The 26,259-nt window shown below is 45.5% G+C and overlaps 1 protein-coding gene across 4 annotated transcripts; it reads right to left on the bottom strand.

The window, feature by feature from the left end:
• Positions 1–496: 496 nt before the first annotated feature.
• LOC119194844 (protein EFR3 homolog B) lies at positions 497–26,259 on the bottom strand. Of its 4 annotated transcripts, none has more exons than XM_037449276.2 (24): positions 26,006–26,259; positions 25,318–25,454; positions 16,955–17,031; positions 14,769–14,896; positions 14,285–14,435; positions 12,725–12,846; positions 12,272–12,421; positions 10,089–10,223; positions 9,104–9,182; positions 7,775–7,910; positions 7,446–7,607; positions 6,878–6,989; positions 6,694–6,745; positions 5,910–6,082; positions 5,705–5,780; positions 5,371–5,532; positions 4,971–5,102; positions 4,792–4,859; positions 4,559–4,683; positions 4,008–4,099; positions 3,880–3,928; positions 3,388–3,494; positions 3,248–3,297; positions 497–3,145 (listed from the first exon to the last, which is right to left on the bottom strand). In XM_037449276.2, exons 2-24 carry the CDS (start codon positions 25,322–25,324, stop codon positions 3,040–3,042), a joined length of 2,451 nt encoding a protein of 816 aa, XP_037305173.2. In that variant the 5' UTR covers positions 25,325–25,454; positions 26,006–26,259; the 3' UTR covers positions 497–3,039. The 4 variants fall into 4 exon arrangements, with proteins under 4 accessions (XP_037305173.2, XP_037305176.2, XP_037305172.2 ...); XM_037449279.2 differs by lacking the exon at positions 26,006–26,259 and adding an exon at positions 25,940–25,959; XM_037449275.2 differs by lacking the exons at positions 25,318–25,454; positions 26,006–26,259 and adding an exon at positions 24,390–24,913.

The following is a 26,259-nucleotide window of genomic DNA, read 5'->3' as shown; positions in this document are numbered from 1 at the left end:
GAGGGGAGGGGAGGGTGGGGTGGGGGGGGGGGGTGTAGTTGACCCAATAGCCTTTGCATGTTAACGCCCACAGGTACCCTTACAGACACTTGTCATTATAGTTAGCGTGTTGTTGACTGTCAAGCCGTAACTCAAGATGAGAAAAAGGAGGCAGTTTTTATGTTGACAGGCGGCCGTGACCTTTCGGGTCCGAGTTGGAGGCTTCCGTAGGAGTGTGTTGTTGGAGGAGTGAGCGTCGGTCCATATAGCTTGAAGAACAGAGAATGTTATCCCGGGTCAAGAGGCGAGAGTAAATACAATAACATAAAACAATCCAGATTATTAACAGAGTGGTATCTTTCCTTGTAAATTACTATATTAATAAAGATATTTCTGTATGTGGCAAACAAAAAAACAAAACAAAAAAAAAGGAATTCTCTGGTTTCATAATGATCAAAGATTTTTAACATGGAGACTACATTCTGTTGAATGCCATCAGCGGGAGAAAAGACGCCACTAAAACACACGTTGGGTTTAATTCTGACACACAAAACAGGCACTGATGCAGGTAGTGTTACAGAAACAACATGGTCTATTACAGCAAAGTCAAATAACACTACAAGCAGAGTTAAAGAATCTAAGCAATTGCTTAATTCCCGGCTGAACACTGCAACTGACTGCACGCTCAATGCTAAGAAGACATCCGTGTTTGGAGTTGAAGGATTATTTTTCATACACTGCATGACGACACTCGGCAGCGTCCTGCATCTCAGGCAGATCATATTATTGAAACACATTCCACTTCAGTAGGCTTTCCCTTTCGACAACCCCACCCTCCCGAAATAAATCAGAAACCGATCAGACATGTTCTGGTTACACATTTATTATACAACACAGTGATATCACTAGCATGCAAATTCAGGTATGACACTCATAAGGCATTTTTCTCCATGTGAAAGCTGCCTTTGTCACTAGGTTATCCAGTTTTTAAAGTGCAAAGTTCACCGAATGAATAGATATGACCTACAGCACTACGTTGTAAACAGATCTATTAACCAGACATGTAATGATAAAAGTAAGATTGAATTACCGTCCGCCATTATTACATTACACTATGCAATGACGAGCACACCGATAGATTTACGGGTTGTTGCAGCAAAGACCATTTGACATTTGACAAGGTGTGACTGGAAGCTTTGACAGCTGCACGTTGCACTACGATGGCTTGTTCTTTGTTAACGTGGCGGAAAGAATCATTGGACAAAGACTGTATGAAAAGTTTGGTCTCGGGTAATATGGGACAGATGAACAAACACAACCACACAACTTTGAACTGAGCTGATGCACTGGCATGAGTGGACATTACAAACACGCAGCACACACTACACACACTTTGGAAAAATAAATAAAAATAAAAAAAGGTGATCAAACAAACCAACAACTTGACCGTGTCACATGACCACCAGGGACAAACTAGACACTGAACACGGGTAACTGCAGCTCGATTCTCACAAGCATTGGGTGGGGGGGGGTTTTAGAACAACGCCACAAAACGGACCGTCGCGGCACAGAGGAAAACACAATGGAGCTGCTACCAAGTTGTGCTGCGGCCAGCAGCAAAACTATTGCCATTATACCTCAGGTTCTTCATGTGTGCGCGCAAAGATGGCTTTTAGACGCATTTGGATCTTGCTGAATGAGACAAATGGGGGGGGGGGGGGGGGGGCATGAGGACCAACTAGCTCTAGCGGGGTTTACAAGGTAACGCTGGAAGCGGGTAATAACGACGGTCATTATTTCAGGGTTCGTCAACTCTTTCGCGGGGACACAAGACGTCACTTGTGCGATCTAATGATTTGGAGATGATGCAGGTGTCTACTGGGGGTCCGACGAGACCCTCGTCGATGCACCTCTTTGATTTCATATGCTGCTGGTTGTCCTTGTGAGATTTTAAACAAACGTATCCGAATGCCAACTAAGTAGCTCTTTCCCTTCCTTACAATTAGTGCAGTGGCAGTCGAAAACCAGAACCAATGTACAGTATTTATACACAAAGACAGACAGAAAAACCTCTCTACTCTGTACATTAGCTTAAAGATTTATATATTTCTCTGTATATACACATTTATATGGAGAGGAGAAAAACAAAGGATCCATAATAATCTTCCAGTGTTCAATCGGGTTAACATCACAGTTAAAACAGTTTAGTGTGGTCATGACTGTGGCGCAGAGTGTGTGTTTTTGTGTATGTTCTAACTTGAGTCACCTGTAAGGCACACTCACTTTGGGAGGATAGCACTCAGATTGACAGTTTCCTTTCATTTAAAACATGGCTAAAATAGAGAAGAAAATTTAAAAAACAGGTGCAGGAAATAAATTCCCGTTGTGAAAAAAGCAAAAAAAGGCGATGAGAAGTTTTACCTTCATAAAGATAACACTGTAAAATATATATGTCATTCAAACATACACAAAAATACACTAACAGGTAAAGTAAAATGCAATCTAATTCATTCAAGCTCATCCTAGCCATGTCATCAATAGAAAAAAAAAAAAAAAAGTAGGTAAAAAATAAAATATCAATACGGGTAAAAAAAAACTTACTTTGTCATGAATCATAGTATGGCACCCCGTAAGGGACAAACGGGTCAAAAGAATGTCCTACAATTGGCATGCAACAAGTCAATTCATTCCAAAGCCACAGGAAATGGTTCAGATTTTTCCCTCACAGTTCTTCTTACACTCACTCAAATTTTCAGACCTTTAAGGACAACTGAGGGGATTGCGCAAAAAAACACTTGTTATCAGTGCTGCGGTTATTGACTTTAGCAGACTTGTTTTGGCTACCATCACTGGACGGAAATCATCCAGGAAAATAAGTTATTAAAGATGTGGCTTGTTCTCGAGTTGGCTTCAAAACAACTACGGTTATCTCCTCGTCCGCCGCGGTTGTTGTCGTTGGATTCCACGTTCAAGATTGCTTTACAGTGAGTCATCGGTGGCAACTCCCAGATCCCTCCTGGCCTTTAACCGTGAAATAGTTGTGTGCCTTTGCTTCGCGGTCTAGTACACACAGAGATCCGGGAACTTCATCTCGTAGATGGGTATAGATCGACTCTGGCTTTGGCCATAACCTGACGAAATGGTTCCAGATGGGCTGGGCGGGGGTCTGGGTGGGAAGAGCAAACGGCCAGCATCACAGCGAGGTCAAACACCCTCCTTAACGTTTTCACTTTAAAAACCCATTTCATTCAAATATTCCACGACCTACCTGATTGTAATGTCAAAGATCTGATTGAGTTTGCTCTGCAGGAGTGTGGCCTAGAAGGACAAAACACATGCGGACACTGGTACAAAAGATTCAACAAGAGAAACAGTGTGAAGGATTCACAATGAAGGTGTTGGTCGTACCCGGGCACCACAGTGTGCCGCTATCTCCTCGAAGGGGGCCTTCTGAAACTTCTCCACCACTTGTCTCCTCCGCTCCCTCTCCTGCTCCTCCATACCCACACTATCCACTAGGGGGAGGTACAAAAGACATTCACATTTCAGCATCCCTCTGGGCTGCAGTTTATTGCAAAGAAAAAGTGGTGGTTTTCTTTGGTTTTTAACCAGTGGCAGAAAAAGTAATTTGGCAACATCAGCGAAACCCACCGACTCACTTGGACTCCAACCAACTGCATGAATCATTTCAATCCAGATTTAGATCTCATCACGGCACAGACTTGCAAAGTAACTACTAAATACGCAAGTAAACAACATCGGGCTCTTTGGACTTGAGTAAATGTAACAAGTCAAATTCTCCCACTGGTTATAACTGAAGAGGAAGAACATCACTACAAATCAAGAGCTGTACACGGCGAGAATGAAATTGAACCAATACTTAAATGGGGGAGAACGTACCAATGGCATTTTTCAGGGTTTCAAAAGTGATCTCCTCTGCTGGTGTCCTCTGTGGAAAAGATAAATGTGTATGACGCTCAAACAAGATTCCTTAAACTTCCTTAAAGAGGGTATATCTGAATGTCTACCTCCTCTTTCTCTGGACTGTTCCTGGACTCCATCTCCACCTGCAGCGAGATGGTCTCCCCGATGCTCTTTCTCTTGGACAGACGGTCCTCATCTGGAAACAGTGAAGTCAGTTTTTTTTTAAATTTTTCTTTAAGAAAACTGTAATAAACAACTTATACCATGTATACAACAGCTTACAACTTAATATGTAAACCTGTATATAATAAGACGCAGCCTTTGATGGTCTGACAAATGTATACATGCACCGTAAAAAGGTTCCCCGAGTTAGACGGGGCTCGACCTTTCACTGATCCTCGCTCAAGCCTCAGAGCAGCAGAGGGCTCTGACCTGATGAAGTGTCATTCAATGAAACACTAAATCCCTGCTAGCTCCGGGGGAGTAGTTCCTCTCTGCATTTTACAAACAGGAATCAATAGAGCACCGACTCACACAGTTGTAGCACGCTGGCAGGTTGATGAACAGTAGTGTTATTTATTTACTTCACGAGAGGATGACGTATTGTGAACTTGACGTCAACAGAAAAAAAACACATACTGTTTAAGCTCCTTACCAGTGTACTGAGGGACATAAGGCGTAGCCAGCCTTTCTGTGTTATAACCACTTCCTCCGAGCACCTCTGTGATCTTTGACTGGAGGAACAAAATGTCCCCTTCCACCTTCTCCAGTGAAGTGAGTCTAGGAAGAAGGAGTAGTGAGATAAATGTATATAAACATCACGCACACACACAATCGAAAATAAAATTAAGCTACGGCTTGGGAGATAGGAATGTGGTCAGTTCATACTTGGGGTCATCAACGAAGACATCCTCAGGCAGAAAGTAGGGACTTTTTTTCTGTCTCACCTCAATTACCTGAAGGGCGGACGGAAAAGACACTTTATTAAAAGAGGTTCTTTGTATTAATACACACACACACACACACACACACACACACACACACACACAAAGAAGACCGGGCCAGACCTCCTGGATGTGCTGGCAGAAGGCTGGGACGGTGGTGAGCTGGCAGATGAGGTTGAGGTAGGCGGCGGCGAGGGCATGAACGGCGCAGCGGTTAAACACGGGCAGAACCTCGTCGGTGGACAGAGCCAGGTCCTTCAGGAGGAAACAGACACACATTAGCGGGGAACCCTTGAACGTATTCCACGAATTATTTATCTGGGCAAAAATCTCTGCATTGTACCTCGCGTGGTGAAAAAAATGAATTTTCCAAATGTATTGGATCAAGATAAGTGGCTCTATAAGTAAAACAAACATTTCACCCTGGCAGTACAGTGTTAGCACATAACTACGTCTGGGAGTACCACAACTGCCGCAAATGCCACACTAAAACTACGTAAAACACAAGACGTTGCATCGGTACCTGCAGGGCCAGGGCCAGGCGAATGAGGTCCACCACCACCTCTTCGTTAGCCAGCTCCACGCTGAGGATGCCCAGCAGAGCGAAGAGGGACTCGTAGTGCTGCCGGCTGCTGCTCTGCTCCTTGCAGCCCAGGTAGATGTGTCGATAGAGCTGCTGGCCATGCTGTCAGTGGGATGAGAAGGTGCAGGAGTGGTTGGGTGGTGCAGGAGTGGTTGAGTGGCAACTACACACAGTTTTTATATGTTCAAAAACATAATTCACACTGAACACTTAATTTAAACATTTAGGATTCCAGCTCTTGTTGGCAGGGAATCAAACCTCACTTAAGGGGTACCTTTTTCATGAATAAGTTGTCCTGTCTGGAACATTTGTCCACTTTGAGTTTGAGCACAGAGATGTCCGAGATGATGCTGCGTAGAGAGAGGGCACAGCGATTAACTCACTTTGATGGCTCCGACGCGATACAAACAATGCCCCTGCAACACAGACAAAACCACTGTGTTCCTGCAGAGCCCCGCCTCCCCTCTCCCTTCGCACACCTGATGTTTCGGAACTTGGCCGTGTTGTCGTGCCGGTCAATGAGACTGAGGAGGATCTGCAGCACCAACAACCGGATCTCTGGGTCTTCTGTCAGGAAGAAGGAAAGCAGCGGCTCCAGGAAGGAGGTGGGCAGTGCCGTCAGCATGTTCGTGGTCTGGAAACCGGCAGTCACCTGAGAGATGAATGATCCCGCTTTACAGCAAGCAGGCCGCAACTCATTCCCAAGACACACACATACTCGGAGGGTTCGACAGGTTAAGACATGTAACCGTCTCGTTAAGTCTGAAGAAGCCACTGACTGAGCGGCTATGAGGTTTGGATCTATTGCACGTTGCAATTCTGATGTTGGATTTTGTTTACATGAAATAATGATGGATAGTTGGATGGTTGTTGTTTTCACAAATACAACATTTTAGCCTTGCCGAGCAAACACTCCTTAGATAACAAGGAAGACAAGTGAGAAGCTGTGCAAGGAAATGAAAAATGAGGTAAAACAAATTCTGACACCATTAGAGTGCTGCCTAAACACACATGGGTTGGGGAAATGAAATCAGTATGCTGGGATGACATTTAAAAGACTACAGCTATTAAGAGGTTAAATGGAATTTTCTTCTTATCTGTACAGCTTGGCGAGATTGTATAAACCACTTTCAGAAAATAATAAAAATCCCACTGGTAAAACCTGCAAGGTGTCTTGTTTTAAAGCTGTGTGAAAACCACACCAAAGGACCAACAATATTTTAAATAAATAATAATGCTATAATAATAAAGGTTAAAACGTACCTGGACCAGGGACTTCAGTAACATGACCTGAATCATCCTGGTACCCTCAGAGCTGGAGATGAACCAAATGAACCCTTTTATTCACCGACGTTTAGGTCTGCACAAGCTTACGAAGCACAGTAGCCGCAAAGAGGAAATATAGTGATATGGATCAATGTGTTTGCGAGATTAGTGAGTAACTTACCCAGAGCCTGAGGAGAGCATGGCTGGGTGAATCCCAGGGACGGGGATTTTACCCATGATGAAGAGCATGACCTCTGACCTCTGATATGTTGGCAGAGTGTTGGCAAATGAACCTAAAAGAGAAAGAGACAGAGAGAAGTGTCAAAGAAAGAAGATGAACGCTAGTTTTAAAGACGCACGGCGCTCAAAGCAGATCAGCGGTAGGCGAGGAGAAACCATTTGTCTTATTAAAGGCAAAGTGCACATAAACACACATGTGCGCACATCATTTTTGAACCCACAACTTGTGAAATACAGGCCGTGCCTCTGGCCGGGACAAGGGGAGACAGGTGGTGGGGCGGTAACCTCTATACTGTTGGGTCTGTGCTCGGCCTGTCCGTGGCTGGCACAGGGTGTCTCAAAAAACAAAGAATAGTTTTAATCATTTTGGCTTTAAAAAGGTCCCTATGTCACTCGAGGAGGAGTACAGGTTTTACGCCAGCACACAAAGAGACGGAGCCGCTAAATGTCAGGCACATCTTTGACACAAACCAACTACACAAAGACACACTAATGCACCAGGGACCCACCAATGGTCCTGATGACGGCCTCCTGCAGCTGCCTCTCCTCGTGGGCTTTGATGATCTTCGTGCCGATGTTGGTGCTGCCGTCGTAGGAGCCGGTCAGCTCGTAGTCGGCGCTCAGACGGAGCTGCCGCAGCAGCGTGTTGAACACCTCCAACACTGTGGGGCCTGCGCACAAAAAACAAGCGGAAGTTCAAAAGAGCAGCTCGCCCCTCACACACATCACAGCGCTGCAGGCAGCAACCCCTCGATCTGTAAACCGTCCCATTTTAGGACCACAGCAGTGGAGATTCAAGCGGTAATACGGCTTGAATAAAGCGTGTTGATCTCCTCACCCACGGAGCCGCTGGCTGCAATGGCGGCTGCTTCCAGCAGCACTTCCACTATCCCAGCTCGCACCGTGGCTGAATTCTTGCTGTTAGCATCCAGGTGGCCGAGGAGCTGCTGGATTACCAAGTGGGAGTGCTGGGACTAGAAAGAGGAGGAACGAATGAAGGAATTAGTAATCCAAGATGGCGCCCGTGGATGGAAGCCTCAGTGTTACGCTTCCTCCTTTGTTTGTACGATTGATTTTCAGCTCTCTAGTTAAGTTCCGGGGAGAGGGACTTTTGAACACTCAACGCGTCCCGTTGCATCACTTTTTCATGCAACCAGAAAGTCTTGCAAAGCTTTAAAATGGAGGGGCAGCGGCTCTCTCTGGGATTACCAGGCGATGCAGCCGATGAGATTAGGTTTCTATGTTCCCAGGGGGATTTCCACAGTGAGTACCCAGAAACATAGGGATATATATATATAAATAGCCACACATAAAAACTGAAATAATGTCCAGTCATAATCAGCAGTGCTTTTAGAAGACAGACAGTCTGTGTTACGTCATGTGAGCTGATAGCCAAGATGTTTGTGCCTCAATGTCCAGATCATCTTGTGGAGTAAAACAAATGTCCTGAGGTGTAGAACACAGTGAACAAGTGTTCTGTCTTCTGACCAGATGGAAGCAATGTGAAGTGCTGGATTAGGGAGTGATTGGTTGTCATCGGATATTTTAAGTGCAAGACGAGCAATGGCTCAGAGGTTCATATCTGAGAGACTGAAGGGGGGGGGGGGGGGGGGGGGGGGGTGGATGATTTGTGAAAGCAGTGCGTGGGAGGCTGGGAGATCTTTGTTTTGTTGGAGCGTGATTTACAGAAGACTCAACTTTTTTCTATTTAAACAGTCGTTTTTCTTTATGAGATGCTCAGTTGTCCTTTTCAATGTAAGGACATAAAGAAACATCCTTAATACACATCCTCGTAGGTGATCACATGCTCGACCAATAAAGGTTATGTGATTCAGATTCTAAAACTAAAAGCATTTTAAATAAAATCTTCTGGTTCATTCATGTTCACTGTTACAGCTATGGCGAGAAGGGTTGATATACACTCTTCGAACATCCCTCCTTTTATAAAACTATTTTTCGGCTGAAATGAATGAGCTTGTGGTACCCATTCAGGATAGAAAAGATTAGTTAAAGATAAGAAAACATGGACCGTAAACATGTTCAGAGTAAATCACAAATGTTTCAGGATTTCATTATTGGGACATGGATTTATGGTCAACAAGGTGAAAGACATAATAGTGGAGTGGGGGAGAAGTGTTGCTGGATATGTAAGCACTGAATCACTCACCTGGATGGAGTACATGATGATTTTGAAGCAACGCACTGCAAATGTCTTTCCCTCCCATAGAGAGTGGTTATCCAAGTGCCTGAGGAGCACAGATAGGAGGGGATAAAGAATATGTAATAATAAACCAACAGTAATAATGGAAAGCCGCAAGGGATTTGGGCTCCATATTAAGAATACCGTAGGGATATGTTATATAAATAAGGACGTACGGGCGAGTTTACAGTCCATATTTAATGATTGAAAGTATTCAGAGAAACGTGGGGCTTTAATTCGGTCTTTCATTGTGGAACGTATTCGGGATGTTGACAAAAAAAAATGCAAAACCCAATCGATGGTAACAATCAGTTCCATGTGATCCATTAAAAACAGGATCAAGATCGTTACTACAGAGTCTTAAAGTACACAGAGAAAGAGGCGGAGGATGGAGCTTGAAACAGAGACAGATGAGATGCAGCAACAGAATCAAAGAACAGGTGGCCACACAAAAGTACTAAAAAATTAAAACTCATCTAAATACGAAAAGGAACAGTGGATGTCTAGAGCTCACAGAAAGATGAGCAATGGCAGACAAAAGATAAAAAGAAACTAAACAAAGAACCATAGAGCTGTATATTTAAAAAGAAAAAGACAGACGATCCCAAAAAAGAAAACACTGATCAGAGGACCAGGCTCCCTCGGCAATCATAAAATATGACCATAGAAGAACGATAGAGCTGCAAAAATTACAACTTTGCAAGACAGACCTCCACATCAATGCACTAATATACAATTCAAAATCATGCACTCGCATCTAGCCTGACCTGGTATGTAACCTTGCATTGACCTTGTCAATCCCCCACATGCACAGATAAATATACAGCGACGCAGCGCTAACGATTCCTCCTTCTTTCAGGTGTAGTCAATGCGACATTAGACAAATACACAAAAAAAATGAATAAAAAGAGGACAGAAGACTCTGGGTGGGAAGGGGAGGGTGATGTCTCACATCAAAACCGGCGTGACGGCATTCTTGATGTTTCCGTAGGCGGCTCGTCCCAACAGCTCCCTGAAGCAGCGCTCCGTCAGCTCCACCGGACTCTCCTTCTCCTTCTCCGACGCCTGCAGCGGAGAGGGGGAGCGGCTGGCGGCGGGCGATGCAGGTAAGAGAAGCAGGCGAGAGGGAAAGGAGGGAGGAGGGGTGAAGAGAGGCGGCGCCAGAGAGAGACAGAGAGAGAGAGAGAGAGAGAGGAATTTCAATCAATTCAGTATCAAACATTTTCGCAAAAGGCTCAATCACAAAAAACACTCCGTGGGATGCTGTCTCACTCGAGTGCTTCCCCCAGAGGGGACTTCTCCCTCAGCAGTTTGTCCAGAGAGAAAATGATGGGCCCCCGCTGTTGGCCATCGTGTGTGTGTGACTATGACAAGACACGTCCGTGCCTTAAGTTGGGCTTGGGCACTCACACCGGTCCGTCCTTGTTCTCATGCATAGTTAAAACGGTCACTGTAACTCCTCCTTAGTCATGACAACCCTCGGGGGGTAGAGGGGGGTCCACCAATCACTCTTTAGCTGCTGGTGTGAAGAAAAGGTGACTTCCTCTCTCTCTGTGGCTTATCTCTCGCACACACACACACACACACACACACACACACACACACACACACACACACACACACACACACACACACACACACACACACACACACACACACACACACACACACACACACACACACACACACACACACACACACACACACACACACACACGTCCCCACCAACATAAAAGCTGCAGCGATCTGACCTTTCGTCTTCCTTCAAACAATTCTGTAGAGCTGCAATGTTAAGAAGGCAAGGATGCTTTCTGTTGACATTTTGTGCTGAGGCAACGTCTTTGGCATAAATGCTGACGGGATGTTAAGCTTTCGCCGGTACCTAAACACCTCATTAAAATCAACCAACCATGCTGGCAGTTGTTCTTAGAGCATAAGCATTCAAACCCATTCAGACTTCTTCCCCAAATTGATTTAAATTAGACGTTTTGCCCATTTGTAAAAAGCTTGGGATACTTTTTTACAACCTCAACCTGCTTCATGACTCTCCACAATTGTATGGGGGGAAATATATATATGGACTCACAACTTTTTTCTTTTTGGAAAAATCTTTGGAAATCCATGAAATATTTTTGTGTTGGTCCATTATATAACCCTTGGGGGGGATATATGCAAGGGACTGTACAGATACCAGTCTCAGCTGTCACTAAAACTGTGCCTGGTTTAATCTTTAACTGAACTTGTACGTGTGCATGGGGATTAACGCAGAGAAAAATGCACCATCTGTGAGTTTAATTAGACTACGCTGACTGCTGTGGAGTTTATGGATGCTAATGATAGAGGCTGCACAGCAGGGCCAGGCTTCATAACACACACGGAGTGAAGCTGAGAGCAAAATGTGTCTCTCTGTCCATCTGTCTCGCTCTCTTTCAGTAAGCCTTGCATTGGCGTCACCGTACTTTCTATTATCTTTCCTCCACGCGGGATCCAAAATGCTCCCCTCGCCGCCCTCTCCCTTTTCTCCCCTAACCTTCAGATCTCGGCATTGACGTCAAAGGGAATTTCAGAATGTGGAGTTGTGCCAACAAAGGGAGGCTGCAGACTGCATCTCCTTTTCCTCTCACGGGCAATCTCTAGCTTTCAGTGCAACTAGGATGCTATTATTCTCCACCCGTATTGTTCATTCTGTCCCCCTTATAACACTACACCGCCCCCTCCCCCCTTTTGCTCCCGGTCATTTTTCTTCTCATTTCTTGGTATATTTGCCCTTGGACGTTGACCGAAAAGACAGCCGTAACACGAGAAGGACCGTCAGTGATGACGATGATGATGAATGACACGGGGGACAGCCAACTAGACCGCCGGGACACATGTGGCCCGGCGGGAGACAAACCAGCCGGCCACGACACATGGGCCCGAGTGACGAGGTGTGGCGGGTCAACTCGTTCATGGTCATTAACTTTGTTAACGCGTGTTGGCAGAGCCCGGCCTGAAATCTCATTTTTCTACATAATCCATTCTTCCAGACGTGAAGAAGAAGAAAGGGGCAGTGTTAATTTGCTGCTTTTAATTAGCAGCTATTAACACGTAAACTTTTAAACATTTAAAACAGGTCTGAGGAACAGCAAAGCTCACCTCTCTGTGCGCTCTCCGCTCTGCAGGTTGAAGAGCAGAGAGGGGACGATCTTGTCCATGTGCTGAGGGTCCCAGATGTTGGCCTGCAGCTCATCATTCACAGTCTTTCTCACAACACCCTGCAGGCCCTTGATACCTGCCATGCGGATCCTGGCAGGCGACAGAAATAGAAGTCAGAATCTTTAAATGGATGATTATATTTAGCAAATTGTTCTTTTGTCTGTTGTTTACTCTCTTACTTTTACCCGTCGCCCTCACATTTTGCAGCACTATATTTAACTGTTTAAAGATGTCCTTTCAACTATTTTCAGAAGACATGATAACTTTTAAACATTTTATTTTTGACAGAGATGTGTCCAGTGATCTTATAAAAGAAGACTTTCTGAAGCGGTCTAAAAACAGAAAGTCCTTAATAATTCTCCCTGTGGCGCAATTAAGCATCAGTCAACTCACTTAGTGCGGATGTCCGGATCCTCGAAACTAGAGTGGCACATTTCGCTGAAGCGGGACACAAAGAAGTCATAACTGCGGTGGTATGATGGTGTATCCTCTTCTATGTTGGCAAACTTCACAAACTGAAAAAAAAGAAAAAGAAAAAAACCCATCAAAAATGTCATCAAACTGAACTCACACAGCAGTCAGTGATTAGGATTTTCCTTTAAAAGCCTCTTTAAGGAATCAAGCCTAAATTTCCATAATGAATATCTCACTGAAGTGAAACCACAGTGCCATAACATCTTACTGAAGGTGAAAGGCTGAGAGGGGGGGGGGATCTCCCACTGGGCGAGAAAATGTCACGATTTAATCACATTGACATTTAGCTTCACAACACTCTCCAATTAATAAATTATGAATAGCATAAAAACAGCAGCAGTTATCAAGTACATCAATTCTTTCCACATTCAGAAAAACAGGCTGCATTGACGCAGTAACAATAAAAGCAATAAAAAACATAATCTCTGTAGCGAATCAACATCTAGAGAAACCCCTCCTGCATCAATTTCCTGTTTGCTAATTTAATGATTGAGATGGGTTTGAAATGAAAAGAAGCACCCTCGAGCAAATTACATTAAGTGCCCATCAAGTACCTGCAGCTTCTAGGTCTCAAAGCAGCAACTCTGTTCCCGCAGAAATGGTTTCTCGCTTTCTCTCATATATTGAAAGCTTTAAGAACAATTTTTAACCTGAGAGTTGGACAGATAAGATTACTAGCATTTTTGTACCCCATTAGGAACGAACCACTGCCCGGAGCTACAGCTTTAACTTGCACAGGTACATCTCCACACACGTGGGGGGGGGGGGCTCCGGGTTGTGTGCGTACAGTAAGAATTGATTGATTACAGCAAATCTAACCACAATCAATATGGTTAACAGAAGGCACTCTGAATGCAAACCTTTAGGTTAAGTGCAAAATTCCTCCACTATCGATTGCAATAAATAGCGCGGTGACAGCACTGTGACGTGGATGGGTCGGTGTATATGGACATTCCATTTGTCCCAGATTCCCCCTCCAGAGACTGGAGGGAGACTGGCAGCACGGAGATTACGAGCATGAGGCCGGCGTGACGCGTCAATCTGTGGACGACTGCAAAGCTTCGCAGCCGTGGTCTGCAGCTAATCGGATTTCCACTCGTCCGACAGCACAGAGAGTCGCACATCAGAGGATGCTCATCCACGTCACTCCCTCCGCAGACCTGGATCATTCCCCGAATACTGACGCAGTGTCCCTCTTAAGGTCAACGTCTTTTACTTTGTGCCGTCACATCAGCAATTAGCTTCTCAGTCGGATTGTTCCCTAAAAATGGAAGAAGTTGGTGGAGAGAAAAGCTCTAAACTATGTTTTCTGTTATAAACTAACACACTTTAGTCATTTTGCAGACCAACAGTTTGATGATGTGTGTATTCATATACATTTTTAACGAAACCGTCGGACCAAGAATGTCTGGCTTTGCAAAAAAAAAAAAAAAAAAAAAAAAAAAAGATTGAAACTGTACACAACCACATTAAACTCACAGAGTTGGTTCCAAGGATCTGCAGGCTGGGCTTGTCAGATTCCAGAAGCTTACGCACCATCTTGAGGAAACTCTCCACAAACAGATTGATGCTCTGACAGTGGCAGGCCATCAGCAGCTGGTCCAGTGCCTCCATGGCAATGCACACATACCTGAGTAGGACGGGAAAGAGACACAGAACACATCGGGATGACGCAGTGTTAACTTTTTGCATATCTCTTTGGGATAATAACACAGGAGGATATTCTGAATGTCTGACTGCACGTAGCAACAATTATATGGAAATTCACAAATTGAACAGATTTCAGCCACACGAGTGTACCGGCTGTTTGCGTCTGTGAGAATCATCACATGTCGTGAGTCATAAAAAAACAACTTCTGTGGCATATAAAGTAGATACAGAGTGTACAGAAACCCTTTAGAAACTCTGCTTTAAGTGCAATGGCAGAAACAGTCAGAGTGTTTTTTCAACTGTTGGGGCTCACCCGTATCGGTGTCGGGCCACATCCCTCGACAACCTCTCAGACAGGTAGGCTCCGATCCGGTCGAGCTTCTCTGGAGCCGACAGGGCGTAGAATGTCAGCTTCTCCATGTTGGCCTTCACCAGCCCATCCTAGGAGGGTGATGCAGGGAGTAAGTAAACATTTCTTTTAAAAAGTAGTTCTGGTCGTATTAATCCTTTTAGGTTTGTCAACCATGCTAATAGGACCCTGAAGTTAAGAAAAAATAAAAATACTTCAGGGTCCTAAAAGGATTAATGCGACCAGAACAAATATATTTTTTATTTAAAAAGGAAGTCCCTCTCAGGTAAGAAGAGATTTATGTGGATCTGGTATTTCATCTCCACAAAGAAACAGCTGATTAAGACGAAAGCAGCAGTTTGCTTTCACTGAGGAAAACATCAAGGCCCTTTTCCACACATCACGACTAATTCACTGTAATTTACGGTTCATCAACGCGTCCTTCTCCTCCAGACCCAAATTGTAGAAGTTTAACTGGTTCACAGTTTCACCACCTACCCCCCCCCCACCGTCCACGTCCCCCCTCCTTGACCTACTTCAGTCTGGTCAGGGAGAGGAGAGAGGGAGAGAGAAAAGCGCCTCCAAGCCCGCTGGGATCCTGTTTATATTCAGGCAAGAGCCAAAACATGCAGTCGACCAAGTGCCCCCCCCCCAAAAAAAGAACAAGGACCGATGGGCGCGGTTTACTCTGTAAATAACCGTACGGTTCGATTGGAGAAGACTGTGGCATGATAGAGACAACTGTGCATCCCGGAGAAACATAGATATGCAATCCAAAGTGTCTCACTACTAACCGGCAGAGCATCTTTCATCATTTAGGAAAAAAAGTTTTATTGTTTTGTTTTTTTTAGCAGTTAAAGAGAAACATCAGCGGGAAATATGTCAAGACCACATTTTGAGTAGTAGAACTGCCCTGCAACTTTTATTCTATTTTAATGACTCATATTTATATGCTTCTCTTTTGCCTCATGTTTTGGTTTCATGTGAAGCACTTTGCCTTGTTGAAATGTGCTCTACACATAAACCGGCCTTGCTTAGTGAAATGACTAATTACAGATACAATGACTATGAGCCAATCCACTTTGCAGTGGGTCGTGACAGTGAGCGATACCAGGGCCGTGAACCGAAGACACCATTTGTTTTTCCCCAAACTGTGGTTTTTCTCACATTATCCGTAGCATCGAATGCCTTTTGTGCCCAATTAAGATCTCAGTCCCCGGTCGCTGCCTTGTTGTGCACTCGGACTCATTGGCGAGAGTGATGTCATTAGCCGCACCTGCCCTTTCAGGTTTACGTTCTCTGCTGCGAAGCACCTGGCGAAGGATGCGCTTGGGTTTGCTTCTCTGAAAACAACCGGTGACTTGAACACATCGCAGATAACAGAGCCAAAAAAAGGAGGCAGCTAGATATCAATCAACACCATCTAGATGAAAAGTTGACTTGGGGGCGGGGGGGGTTGTTTATCAGAGTCAACCGTAGCAAGGGCTTTTCATAGTTTTGCCATACTTTGGTCGCATAATGCACGCTAATGTGGGGCCATTTTGGCATTTGCACCGGATACATGCACGGAACAGCAGTCAAGCTGATCTCCACCAATTATCCGTGAGAAGTGTGGAGATACAGCAACTGTGTACAACTGCAGCCACTTGCTCGGACAGCTTGACGCAACTTTGATTAAATGTTATCAGTCGGCTTCATTCTTGCCCAGCTGCTGGGACTTTAGGACGGGCACACACGCACGCACGCACGCTTGTAAACCGCAGACCAGGCCACAGATGTAAGTGGTAAATTGGGTTACTGCAGAAGCAAAGAGGCCCTTAAAAGTTTCCTCTGGATCGGATCTCCAAAAGGAGCAAAGATGAGGGTTTGCGGTTGGATACAAACAGCTTTGAAATAGATAGCTGGGTATGGAGGCCATGCAGCGTTTTCTTATCTCCTTTATGTCCCCGTTCTTCAAATCTAAAACAATATCATAACACTGTATTCATTTTCCAGGGACTACTGGAAAAAACTAATCAGATACAGCACTGTTTTTGTTGTGCACCTTAACAGAGTGCTGCAGCGAGGTATCATTAAGTAAGCTGGCTACAGAGACAATAAGCATTCTTGGTTGGGTTCAAAAAGGCATCATTAAAAGAAACACTTCTCACCTCTGGGTCTTCTGGGAAGATGTTGTCTACCAGTCTCTTGTACCGAGGCCTTAGCGCCCCGCAACATCCACAAACCCCTGAGGAAGACGAGACAGGGAGGAAGACAGAGACGGTCAGTTAGAGACGCAGCGTGAGATGTACCTAAAACAAAGCGTGCTCTTCGCTATCCTACAATTCATCAATTATTCATAACTGAAAGAAAAAAAAAGAAACGTGCCAAAGTAATAAATCAGCCTGTTGTTCCAAACGCCAGCTTACATGCTGAAGGTGTAGGTAGCTACTACCACTAATCAGTGACATTCAGCAATTCTAAAAAGGCACCAACTATGAATGACTTCACATTCAAAACCATACTGTGATGAAAAGCAGGTTGCAGAGTAGGGCTGCAAGGTACCGGTTCAAACTGTATACCGGTACAAGATCTTCTAACGGTATACCAGTATAAGATCTTCTAACGGTATACCAGTATAAGATCACATACTGTTTATACCTGTGTTAAGCCATAACAACTGACATTACTCTTCGGCAGTTGGCAGATTTTATTTTCACACATCATTGTGAAGCGCCCGGCAGTCAGAGCTAGTTGTCTTACGCGTGTTGAGATTGAGTCATGGTTATAAATTTATAACAAAAACAACTAACTTACAAGAAACTATCTTTAACAGGGTAAAACACCACAACAGCTTGTGACACAAACAATTTGTAACACTAATAATTGTACATTTATGCATGCATGCTGGGTACAGCTCACAACAAGAAGTAACTCTGTTGCTTCATGAAAACACGGAAAAGAGCGATACGGGAGGAACAACGAGAGACGTACCAACACAACTTGTGCCCAAGAGAGGAGCCGTGTCTGTGTGGAGGTTTTTCGGTTTTGGAAAATCCGACATAAGTTACGTCGAGCCCCTGGTGGCAACAGCCGCAACAAGCTAACACGCAACTAGCTAACTAGCTCAGTCCTGAAGGACCCAGCAAGAATACAAAAGTTGCCAAATGTCAAATTTAAATTGCGCCAGTGTCTGGCCGTGATGCCGTCAGTCAAACTGCTGTATCCAAGATTAAAAACGCCACACTGAAAACAGAGAAGGTGATCCCGTGGGAAGACATTTGAAGACAGTCAGAAATGTCAGATATGGAAAGAATGTGGATACAAGATAGAAGACTCCGAAGATAATAACCCCCCGCCCCCCACCAGACACACCAACACTCACTCTCTCCCTCCCTCTCAATGCAACTAAAGACAGCCGTGAATAGAAAAGTGCAACAACAAAGTCAGAGAAATCAATCTGAAGATTGATTTCTCTGACTTTGCATTGAGGAGAAAGGAAAGGAAAGCAAAGCAGCAAAGACAGGGCTGGACTGTGATTGGTTGAAGAAATTCAGCAGTGCTGAGTCATAAGGGGACCAAAGAAAGAACGAAGGAAAGGGCACAAAAAGGAGAGAAAAAAGAAGAAAGGAACGATAACCTCTAAAAACACAAAATGCATCATCATTTAACCCTTGATGCCCCTGGCATAACACCCATCATCTGCCCGCTGTCACCCAAAAAGGATAAATTAATAGTGGTCACAAAAGACAATGACAGAAAGTAGGTCATTCTGCTGAAAGCTATGCAGTCACTTTTAATGACCAGACACATCAAATAGAGACAGTACAAAACAAAGATCTAAAAGATCACTCTTCCCTTCCTTCTATTCTCTCGAAAGAATATTGTTTCATTATTCATTTTTGTATTGTGCACGGTGCACCGATTGAAGCAGTTCTTGCCGACGTGGCACCAAAACTCCTTCTGAGTGCACAAGGACCAGGTATTCACAAAAACTGGCCAGCCGCCCCCCACCTCACCTCTGTCAAAGCGCACCGTATACAGCAGATCACCCTGGACACAAAGGCCACATATTCAATTCTCTAAATGTGCCTACAGAAATGCAAGTGCACCTCAGTGTAAACAACTCAAATCAATCAAACCAACAAAGCCGGGGAAAAGCCTTGTGATCCACTCGGTTCACACTGCGAGACCCTCAGCGTCACAGAGCGATTACATCGCCCAAACCAGCTGTCTACTGTGCTACACTTCCACCAAATAAAATCCAAAAAAATCAATGCTGAACGAACCAACTGTGCACATATCACGCAGATGATGGAGGCAATAAGCTGCCGTGCTCCGGCTGTAACACCCTATTGAAAGAGACGCGGCGACCGAGTTTATAGAGCCACACAATTGATTTCCATGCAATAGACAAATGCACTCCACTGCATGTGGAAGAAAAATACAACTAATTAAAACCCGGAATACTTGGAATTAAGTTACGGATGATAAACAACATACATGTAGTATTTCCAGAAAACACTACCTTTGATAGTCTGATCATTTCTTTTATTCCCACCGTTTTAAATTACAAAATGAATGCCATGAAAGAAATATGTTCCATGCCATACATCCTTATTTCAAACCAGGACAATGTGGCTTTGAATCCATTTTGGTACTGTGTGAATGGAGACCATCTTTTACACCAGAGCACTAAAGCTCCGAAGGCATTAAAGATTCAACGGCTGCCTTAAATTAGAGCTTTCATCCAAAGCCCTGCAAGGTTTGAATCTCATTCACACACACTCACTGATGGCAGCAAGCTACCATGCTACGTGCTACGAGATGTGCTGCCCGAGGACAGTGGACCCGTGGGACGCAGGACGGAATCCACCCAGACCCGCTGTGCCGTCCTCGCTTTCGGGTCGCGTTGTGGCATTCACTAGCCTTCGGGTACATTATCAGTAGCCTACACCTGGGAGAGGGAGGGGGGGGGGGGGGCAGTCAGCACAGCGTGATGTCCTCGAAAAGCCTCTTAACAGAGTAAAAAGGTACTGTTAGTGCCGTGGCCACTTGAAAGCACCTCTCTAAACTCCGGACAGGAGCTCCGCCTCGGACTTGTCTCTGACAGCCGCGTGCCTATTCACAGTGCCGCCGCCCCCCCTCCATCACCTCGGAACACTAACGAGGCCACTCCCGCTCCCCCTCCCTCCGTGGTGTCCCTTCCTGCTGCACCCAGCAAACCTCCCTCCACCACCTTCTCCCCTCCTCGGCGCGTTGGCCCGGGGGCCTGAGCGTAGGAGACGGCAGAGGAATTAATGAAAATCCTGGAAGTCCCACAAGTAGGGAAAGGGTTGAGGACAAAAGAGTGACAGAGACACGGGCGGCTAAAGAGGAAAAAAAAAAAAGAAAAAGATGAAAGTGTGATGGGGGAGGAGGATTGTGATGCACCGAATGAGTCACAGATTAGTGCTACTTATTGCATCTTCTCTGTCCAGCACAAATCTGTCCCGTCCTCTCCGTCAGCACTGAATTAGGGAGAAGAGTTTTCTGTGCAGCCATTATCGGGTTTTTCCACGCAGATATTCAATAAAAGTACATTTGCATTTTAACTAAACACCTGAGCAGTGGAGAAAAGAAGCCAATTCACTTTAACGCAGAAAAGTAGTTTCTGCTTTTTCAGAGGTTTGCCGTTTATGTTGCTCAGAGTCGTAAAATAAATGCAATAGAAGCGCAAATGATGATTAGATTTCAGTAAATCTACAATAATAGCGGTGAAACCTGGGACAAATGCCCATCTGAAACTGCGGTAGCTCAAAAGGACTTCTCCAAAGAGCCCAAAAATAAAAAGATATTCAGTTTAAATTATGAGAAAGAGCAGAGAAGGTTTTCTGGGTACAGTTTTGCTTTATAAAAATCATATAAATCAGCTCTAAAATGCAACTGCAATAATTTCCCCCATTCATTAACATACTTTGAAATGTGGTGCAAAACCACGTTCCTCGCGGAAATGAATCCAGCTGCCTCACTGCCCCCCCCCCCCAAGAGAACACGGGGAGCTCACAGCTGTGCAGAGTTTGTGTGATAAAACAAAAGAGGGTTGCTAAGTGAAGATAATGGTGGGTTAGTGAGAAAACGGCAGCGAGAGAGAGAGACAGATCAGCGAGGTGGGTGGACAAGAACTTGGATGACAGCGGTGAAAAGCGCGCACATGTACGGAAGGGGGGGGGCTCACGACATCCACCCACTCGGCATGGCAAGCTGACAACATATTCGAGGGGCCGTAGACTCTGCACACAGAGACATTAAAGCCACACGCGCAAACATTTAACTACTGGTTGTTGGCGGACGGAACAAGACACTAAAAGAGGAGGCGGACGTCTCGGCGGTCCGGTGGACCAGACTTGGAGAACTTTGGCCTGTGGGTCTCACTCGTTTCACCAAGCGACAGCTACACATCCATGCAGGAGGAATTTGTGCGTGTCGTCTACCCTGTTTTATTTATTTCTCCACATTAGGGCAAGCGGGAGAGGGAAGGATAGCTCAGAAAGGCTTGTGCATGAGGAAAAAAAAAGAAAAGCCCAGCCCTTCTTGCACTTCATATCTGCACTGGCTGTCCCGAGGCACCTCTTTTGGACCTCAAGTCACATGTCCGACAGGAGAGAGAGTAAATGTAGTCCTGCAAGGAAGAAATCAACCACACTCCGGAACGCATTTAGACCTCATCTTCACGCAAGGTCACGCTAAACACTGATTATCTGGGTCAGACTTTACAGACACGCACGATCAAACAATGTGTCTCATATACCTGCACATAATACTTGACACTTCTCATGATGTCCACAATGCATACTGCCCCTTGGGGAGGGTATTACATAAGAGTGAAGGGAGGAAGAGGCGGGCCATGTTCTGTTATTTTAGCTTCTGTGAAACCTACATTTTTTTTTTCAAAGACAAGACATCCTTTAAACAGTAGATTTGCGAAGCAATAAGCACGTCAGCTGTCGCTCAATGAGTTTTAGGTGATCTGTACGGCGGCGGCTGAGAAGAGGAAGCGAGTGTTTGCGGAGGAGCGGCCGACGGCTTTAGGGAAAGCGTGACGAAGTGGAGCAAATGGGAATTTTTTTGTCGCCGAGGCGTCCAAACAGCGACGGCTATTGAAATGTGTCGCATATGTAACCACAACATCCCGCCCCCCTCTCGCTCTCTGTCATGTTTCTTTTCCCAGGACACGCACACACTTTGCAGGAGGAATGTGCACACAGCTTTCTTGCTGTTGTCGTCAGACGTGAATTCTCGTGCAAGTCAGAATCCGAGTGCACGTCGGATGCTGTGTGGGTGGAGGCAAACGCGGCAGCCGTCGCAGTGGGTCCCAAATACTGAGGTACGGACGCCGGCTGCCAACGAATCCTCGTGACACAAGGACAGAACTGGGCTTACGAGCGACTCCAGCCCTGAGAAGCGTCTCCAGACGCCGGTGAAGACTGGCTGAGCTCGTTCTTCCAGTGTGCCGCCCCCCACCCACAGGCTCAAAGCAAAATCCAAGCAAAGCAGACCATATTTTGAATTAGTGCTGATCAATGAACCATTTGGAGACAGCAAAGGCAAAAAAGAAGGAAGGGGGGGGGGGGGGGATTAATCAGATCTCAAAGTTTGACAGAGAAGCGGCGCTGTCCTGGAAATAGCACATAGACCCGGTTTCCTGTTTCCCAAACACAAATTTAACATCAAATACTGGGAGAGCTGAAGAAAACGAAGAAAATAAAAAGCATACACATCCCCCAAATCATAGTACTGACAACTACAAGATTTTGGCTGAACGTGTTACCGAGTGCAGAGAACAGAATGTTACCACCTCAACCCGATAGAGAAACTATTGGAGTGAGAATTACCGAAAATTACCGAAAATAAACATCCTCATAGCGGCGTCTCCTCGTTCAGCTGGTTTAACGCTGCGCTATGTTCCCCGGGTGATCCCACGACGTTACACCGTAGTACCCACTGCGGTCTGTCAGCTATGAGGAAACGCGTGCGGTGTTTTGTGTGGGTAGGGGGGGGGGGTGAAATGTCGGGAAACCGGCCGGACGCTCCGGATCACGCACACGAGCTCCCGAGCGCAGCGGTTGTAAATGCTTACCGTACATCGATCGTGGTGTTCGAGTCCCTCACTACAGACGCGTGTGTCCTCCTTAACGCTGCTCCAGTCATACAGAGACACCGCTGTGCCAAGAGGCACCGAGAACGCGCACACTCACACACCGTCACACGCACGCACGCACACAAACACTCTGGTATAAATGCCTGCACGTGTGCGCTTGGAGCTAAAAATGCGCACCGTGATTGGTGCAGCGCCTGTCTCAATGCGCTGAATTACACGCAAACACACACACACACACATAGGAGAGCGCGCACACATTGACGACGGGGGCTGAAAGGCAGCGTCAGAGAGAAAGCGTGCCGTGGTGACCTTGGGTTTTCATTCACACGCCGGCGCACAGACACGCCCACCCCGTTTCCAATCTTTATTTTTTTCTCAGTCGCAGAGAAAAAAACAGAAGGGGGGGGTGGAGGCGTTGAGAATATGAAAGAAATACGCACTACAAAGATCGGACCGGAGAATACCTCCCACCCACGCGATCTCCCATTCCCCCTCCCTCCACCCCGCGGAGGAGTCACCCTCCTCCTCCTCCTCAGTGATCTTTCTAAGCCCCCCCCCCGTCTGTATTCACCTACAGTTTTTCCTTTACGTTTCCATCACATCGCTGCCCCCTCCCCCGACGCGATGTTGACATGATTGGCTCTAATGCACGACCATTGCAGCTGGACCACAAACCTGCTGAGGATGCAGACTCATTGCAAGTGGCTTGAAATAAAAAAGCACACCAACTCAGCTTTTTCTTTTGGTTCACTTATTTTCATTCTCGCAACAGTCAATTGAGAGTAAACTTTGCATGAATCTTATGATTTAGAAAAAGGGAGGGGGAGGGGGGTTGGAAACCATCTAAGAGGAACTTGCTTGAGAGGTGTGACCAAGCAAAGTTGCCTAATGAAGCTTGGGTACTCGGCTGTCTCTGATTGGCCAGGGAGAGAACATAGGGGATTACTTCAGGATGGGTTTGTTGAATTAAAGATGGTGGGGACTCTGCGTTTTGCACTTGAATAACATGGATCTTGTGTGATATTGCATTGCTTGAATAACCAACGTAATCCTTTACACTCAAGCTTTTTCCTTGTTCTCTGATGCCGGATGTTCAGGGGATCAGAAATATTGATTGTGGATTATTATTAAAACAATGTAAAAGCAGGCATTGCTTGTATCGAATGGAGAGCATTTATTTATTTCAAATCACTCACCCTTTATGCAGCCAGGGGCCAGGTACCAATCACAGCCAGTGTCGGCCCTTTCTAGTGCTCAACCATCCTCGACAAACTACCAAAGATTCCACAAAACAGCCAGTCGAATGCAAACACCAATTTCCTTTTTTGCGACTCAACGCGGTTTTAAACAAATCGACCATTGTGGAACCCCGTGGAGGAAAACAACTTTTCCCGTGGAATAATTCTCCGTTCAGGGACGGAGTAAGGAGCCAGAGGGAGAACAGAGGAGGCGGTGTTGTCACTTACCCTTGGGAACGCGATGGTCCAGAAGGGTACGACAATCCAGTGCCAGCCTCTGAGATGCCGGGGCATCAGGCGCAGGCAAGGGCATGGCCGGCAAACAAACACGCAAAAGGCCAACCAACAAACACACACACTTTTCCTTTTAATAGAAAAATTCTCAATAAAGGCCAAAAAAACAAAACGTCCAAACCGACAACCAATACTGAAAATAATATTAAATTCTATGAATAATCAAAACTGCTAATCAAACTGGAATTCCTTGCTAGATAGATAAGCTAAATGCCCGATGTATCAACTCATATGCAAACATAAGTCCCCGGTTTGGTTGCGATAGACACACAAACATACACTTCCTCAGTCAGGCCGCACTGGAACAAACTACCAAATCCTTTGAGTCCCCGTCTTGAAGCTCCTTTGTAATATATGTTAGTACATAGGCAGATTGGACGTATTAACAAAGGGATTAGCGATTAGTCCTTCCACAGCAGCTCTGCTCACTCTGTGCGCCTCGCTCATTAGAAAACATCTCATTGACACAATGGACCTCACTATCCACCCAACTCTCTCTATGGGCGAGAGAGCCATGGGAGACAGTGGGGGAGGGAGGCAGCGAGCGATAGCAGGGCATCGTGAGACAGGGGACAGCCATTCAGTCAGTGGGCTTGACGTTCAAGGAATGCAGCAATCAGCATATAGAGACAAAAGGCCAAATGTCTGGTGGGAGAATTCTGTGGAGAATCACACACGGGAACACACCTGGGACACTGACACAAAGTGCTTGTGTCACAAAAAAACTTTCACTATTTCTAATGATCTACTGTGGAGTTTGGTAGTGGCTCAAACTAGCCTTAGTTGTGTCCTATATCGAACTTTTATATTGAATACTAATAATGCCTTCAGACAGGTGTTTTGGTCGTTAGGAGTTGCTCACCCGTCATGCTGGATGCTTGCCACTAGGGAGCGTCGTTCTAACAGGTTCACACGGGCAGCAAGATGAGTGGCACTTCGGTCCCGAGTCGTCTCCAGCGGCGATCCAAAATTCAGGAAAACCGCTGGATTGTCTTTGGCCTGTGAGCAAGTTGGTGTTTCAGAAAATTAGCCCATGCCGTAATGCATGTTCTTTTTATTTATTTAAACACTCATTTGAATCTAACGTTATATACGGTGAGTTCCAGGCGTTCACGTCCACCTGACCCGTGGCAGACACATAATACAACGTCAATGCACAAATTGTTAACATGTTGTCATACACCGAGGACAGGGGAAAAGAATGACAGCTACAAGTAAACTAACGTTAAATCAACGCTAACGTTAGCAATGCTAGCTAGCTGTTAAAGGTTTCAATATAACGTCAAGCTGTCCTTTTGTGTTAGTTTAACATGTTAGGTGATAGTTTACTCCCCGCCCCTGTTGTCGATTAGGTTTAGACATAAATTCCCGACTATCAAATCCAAGAAATCTAACGTTAACTAATTATTCCGAGCTAACAGCTAGTTAGCTTTCCACTATGCTAGTAGCAAAGTACGCTAACATTAGATAGCTAACTAACTCACTTCCTTTTCTTAACGAGAATCCCCCGTGCTGAACCACGTAGAACGGTGTCAAGAGCACTTACTCACCATGAAGTGAAGACGATTAAAATCTTTAAAATGCGTGGCACACGGACAGTGAGCGTCAGCTACCTTGACTAAAGTTCATCTGTTGTGCCAGCCAGGGGAACCATAGGTTGAGCCGAAGCGGTACTGTCCCTCCAGCTGACAGTTGATGCTAACGTGGATCTCAGCCACTCAGTAGCAGCTCCGGCTCTTTTGTTCGGTCAAATAAATGCTTTAATGTTCTGGCATGCTGTGCTGTTGCTGTCCTCGTTATAACT

Source organism: Pungitius pungitius, chromosome 20, assembly GCF_949316345.1.
Source record: "Pungitius pungitius chromosome 20, fPunPun2.1, whole genome shotgun sequence".
NCBI classification, from domain to species: domain Eukaryota; kingdom Metazoa; phylum Chordata; class Actinopteri; order Perciformes; family Gasterosteidae; genus Pungitius; species Pungitius pungitius.
Note: the sequence above shows the minus strand (reverse complement) of the source record. Positions and strands in the feature narration are given on the sequence as shown.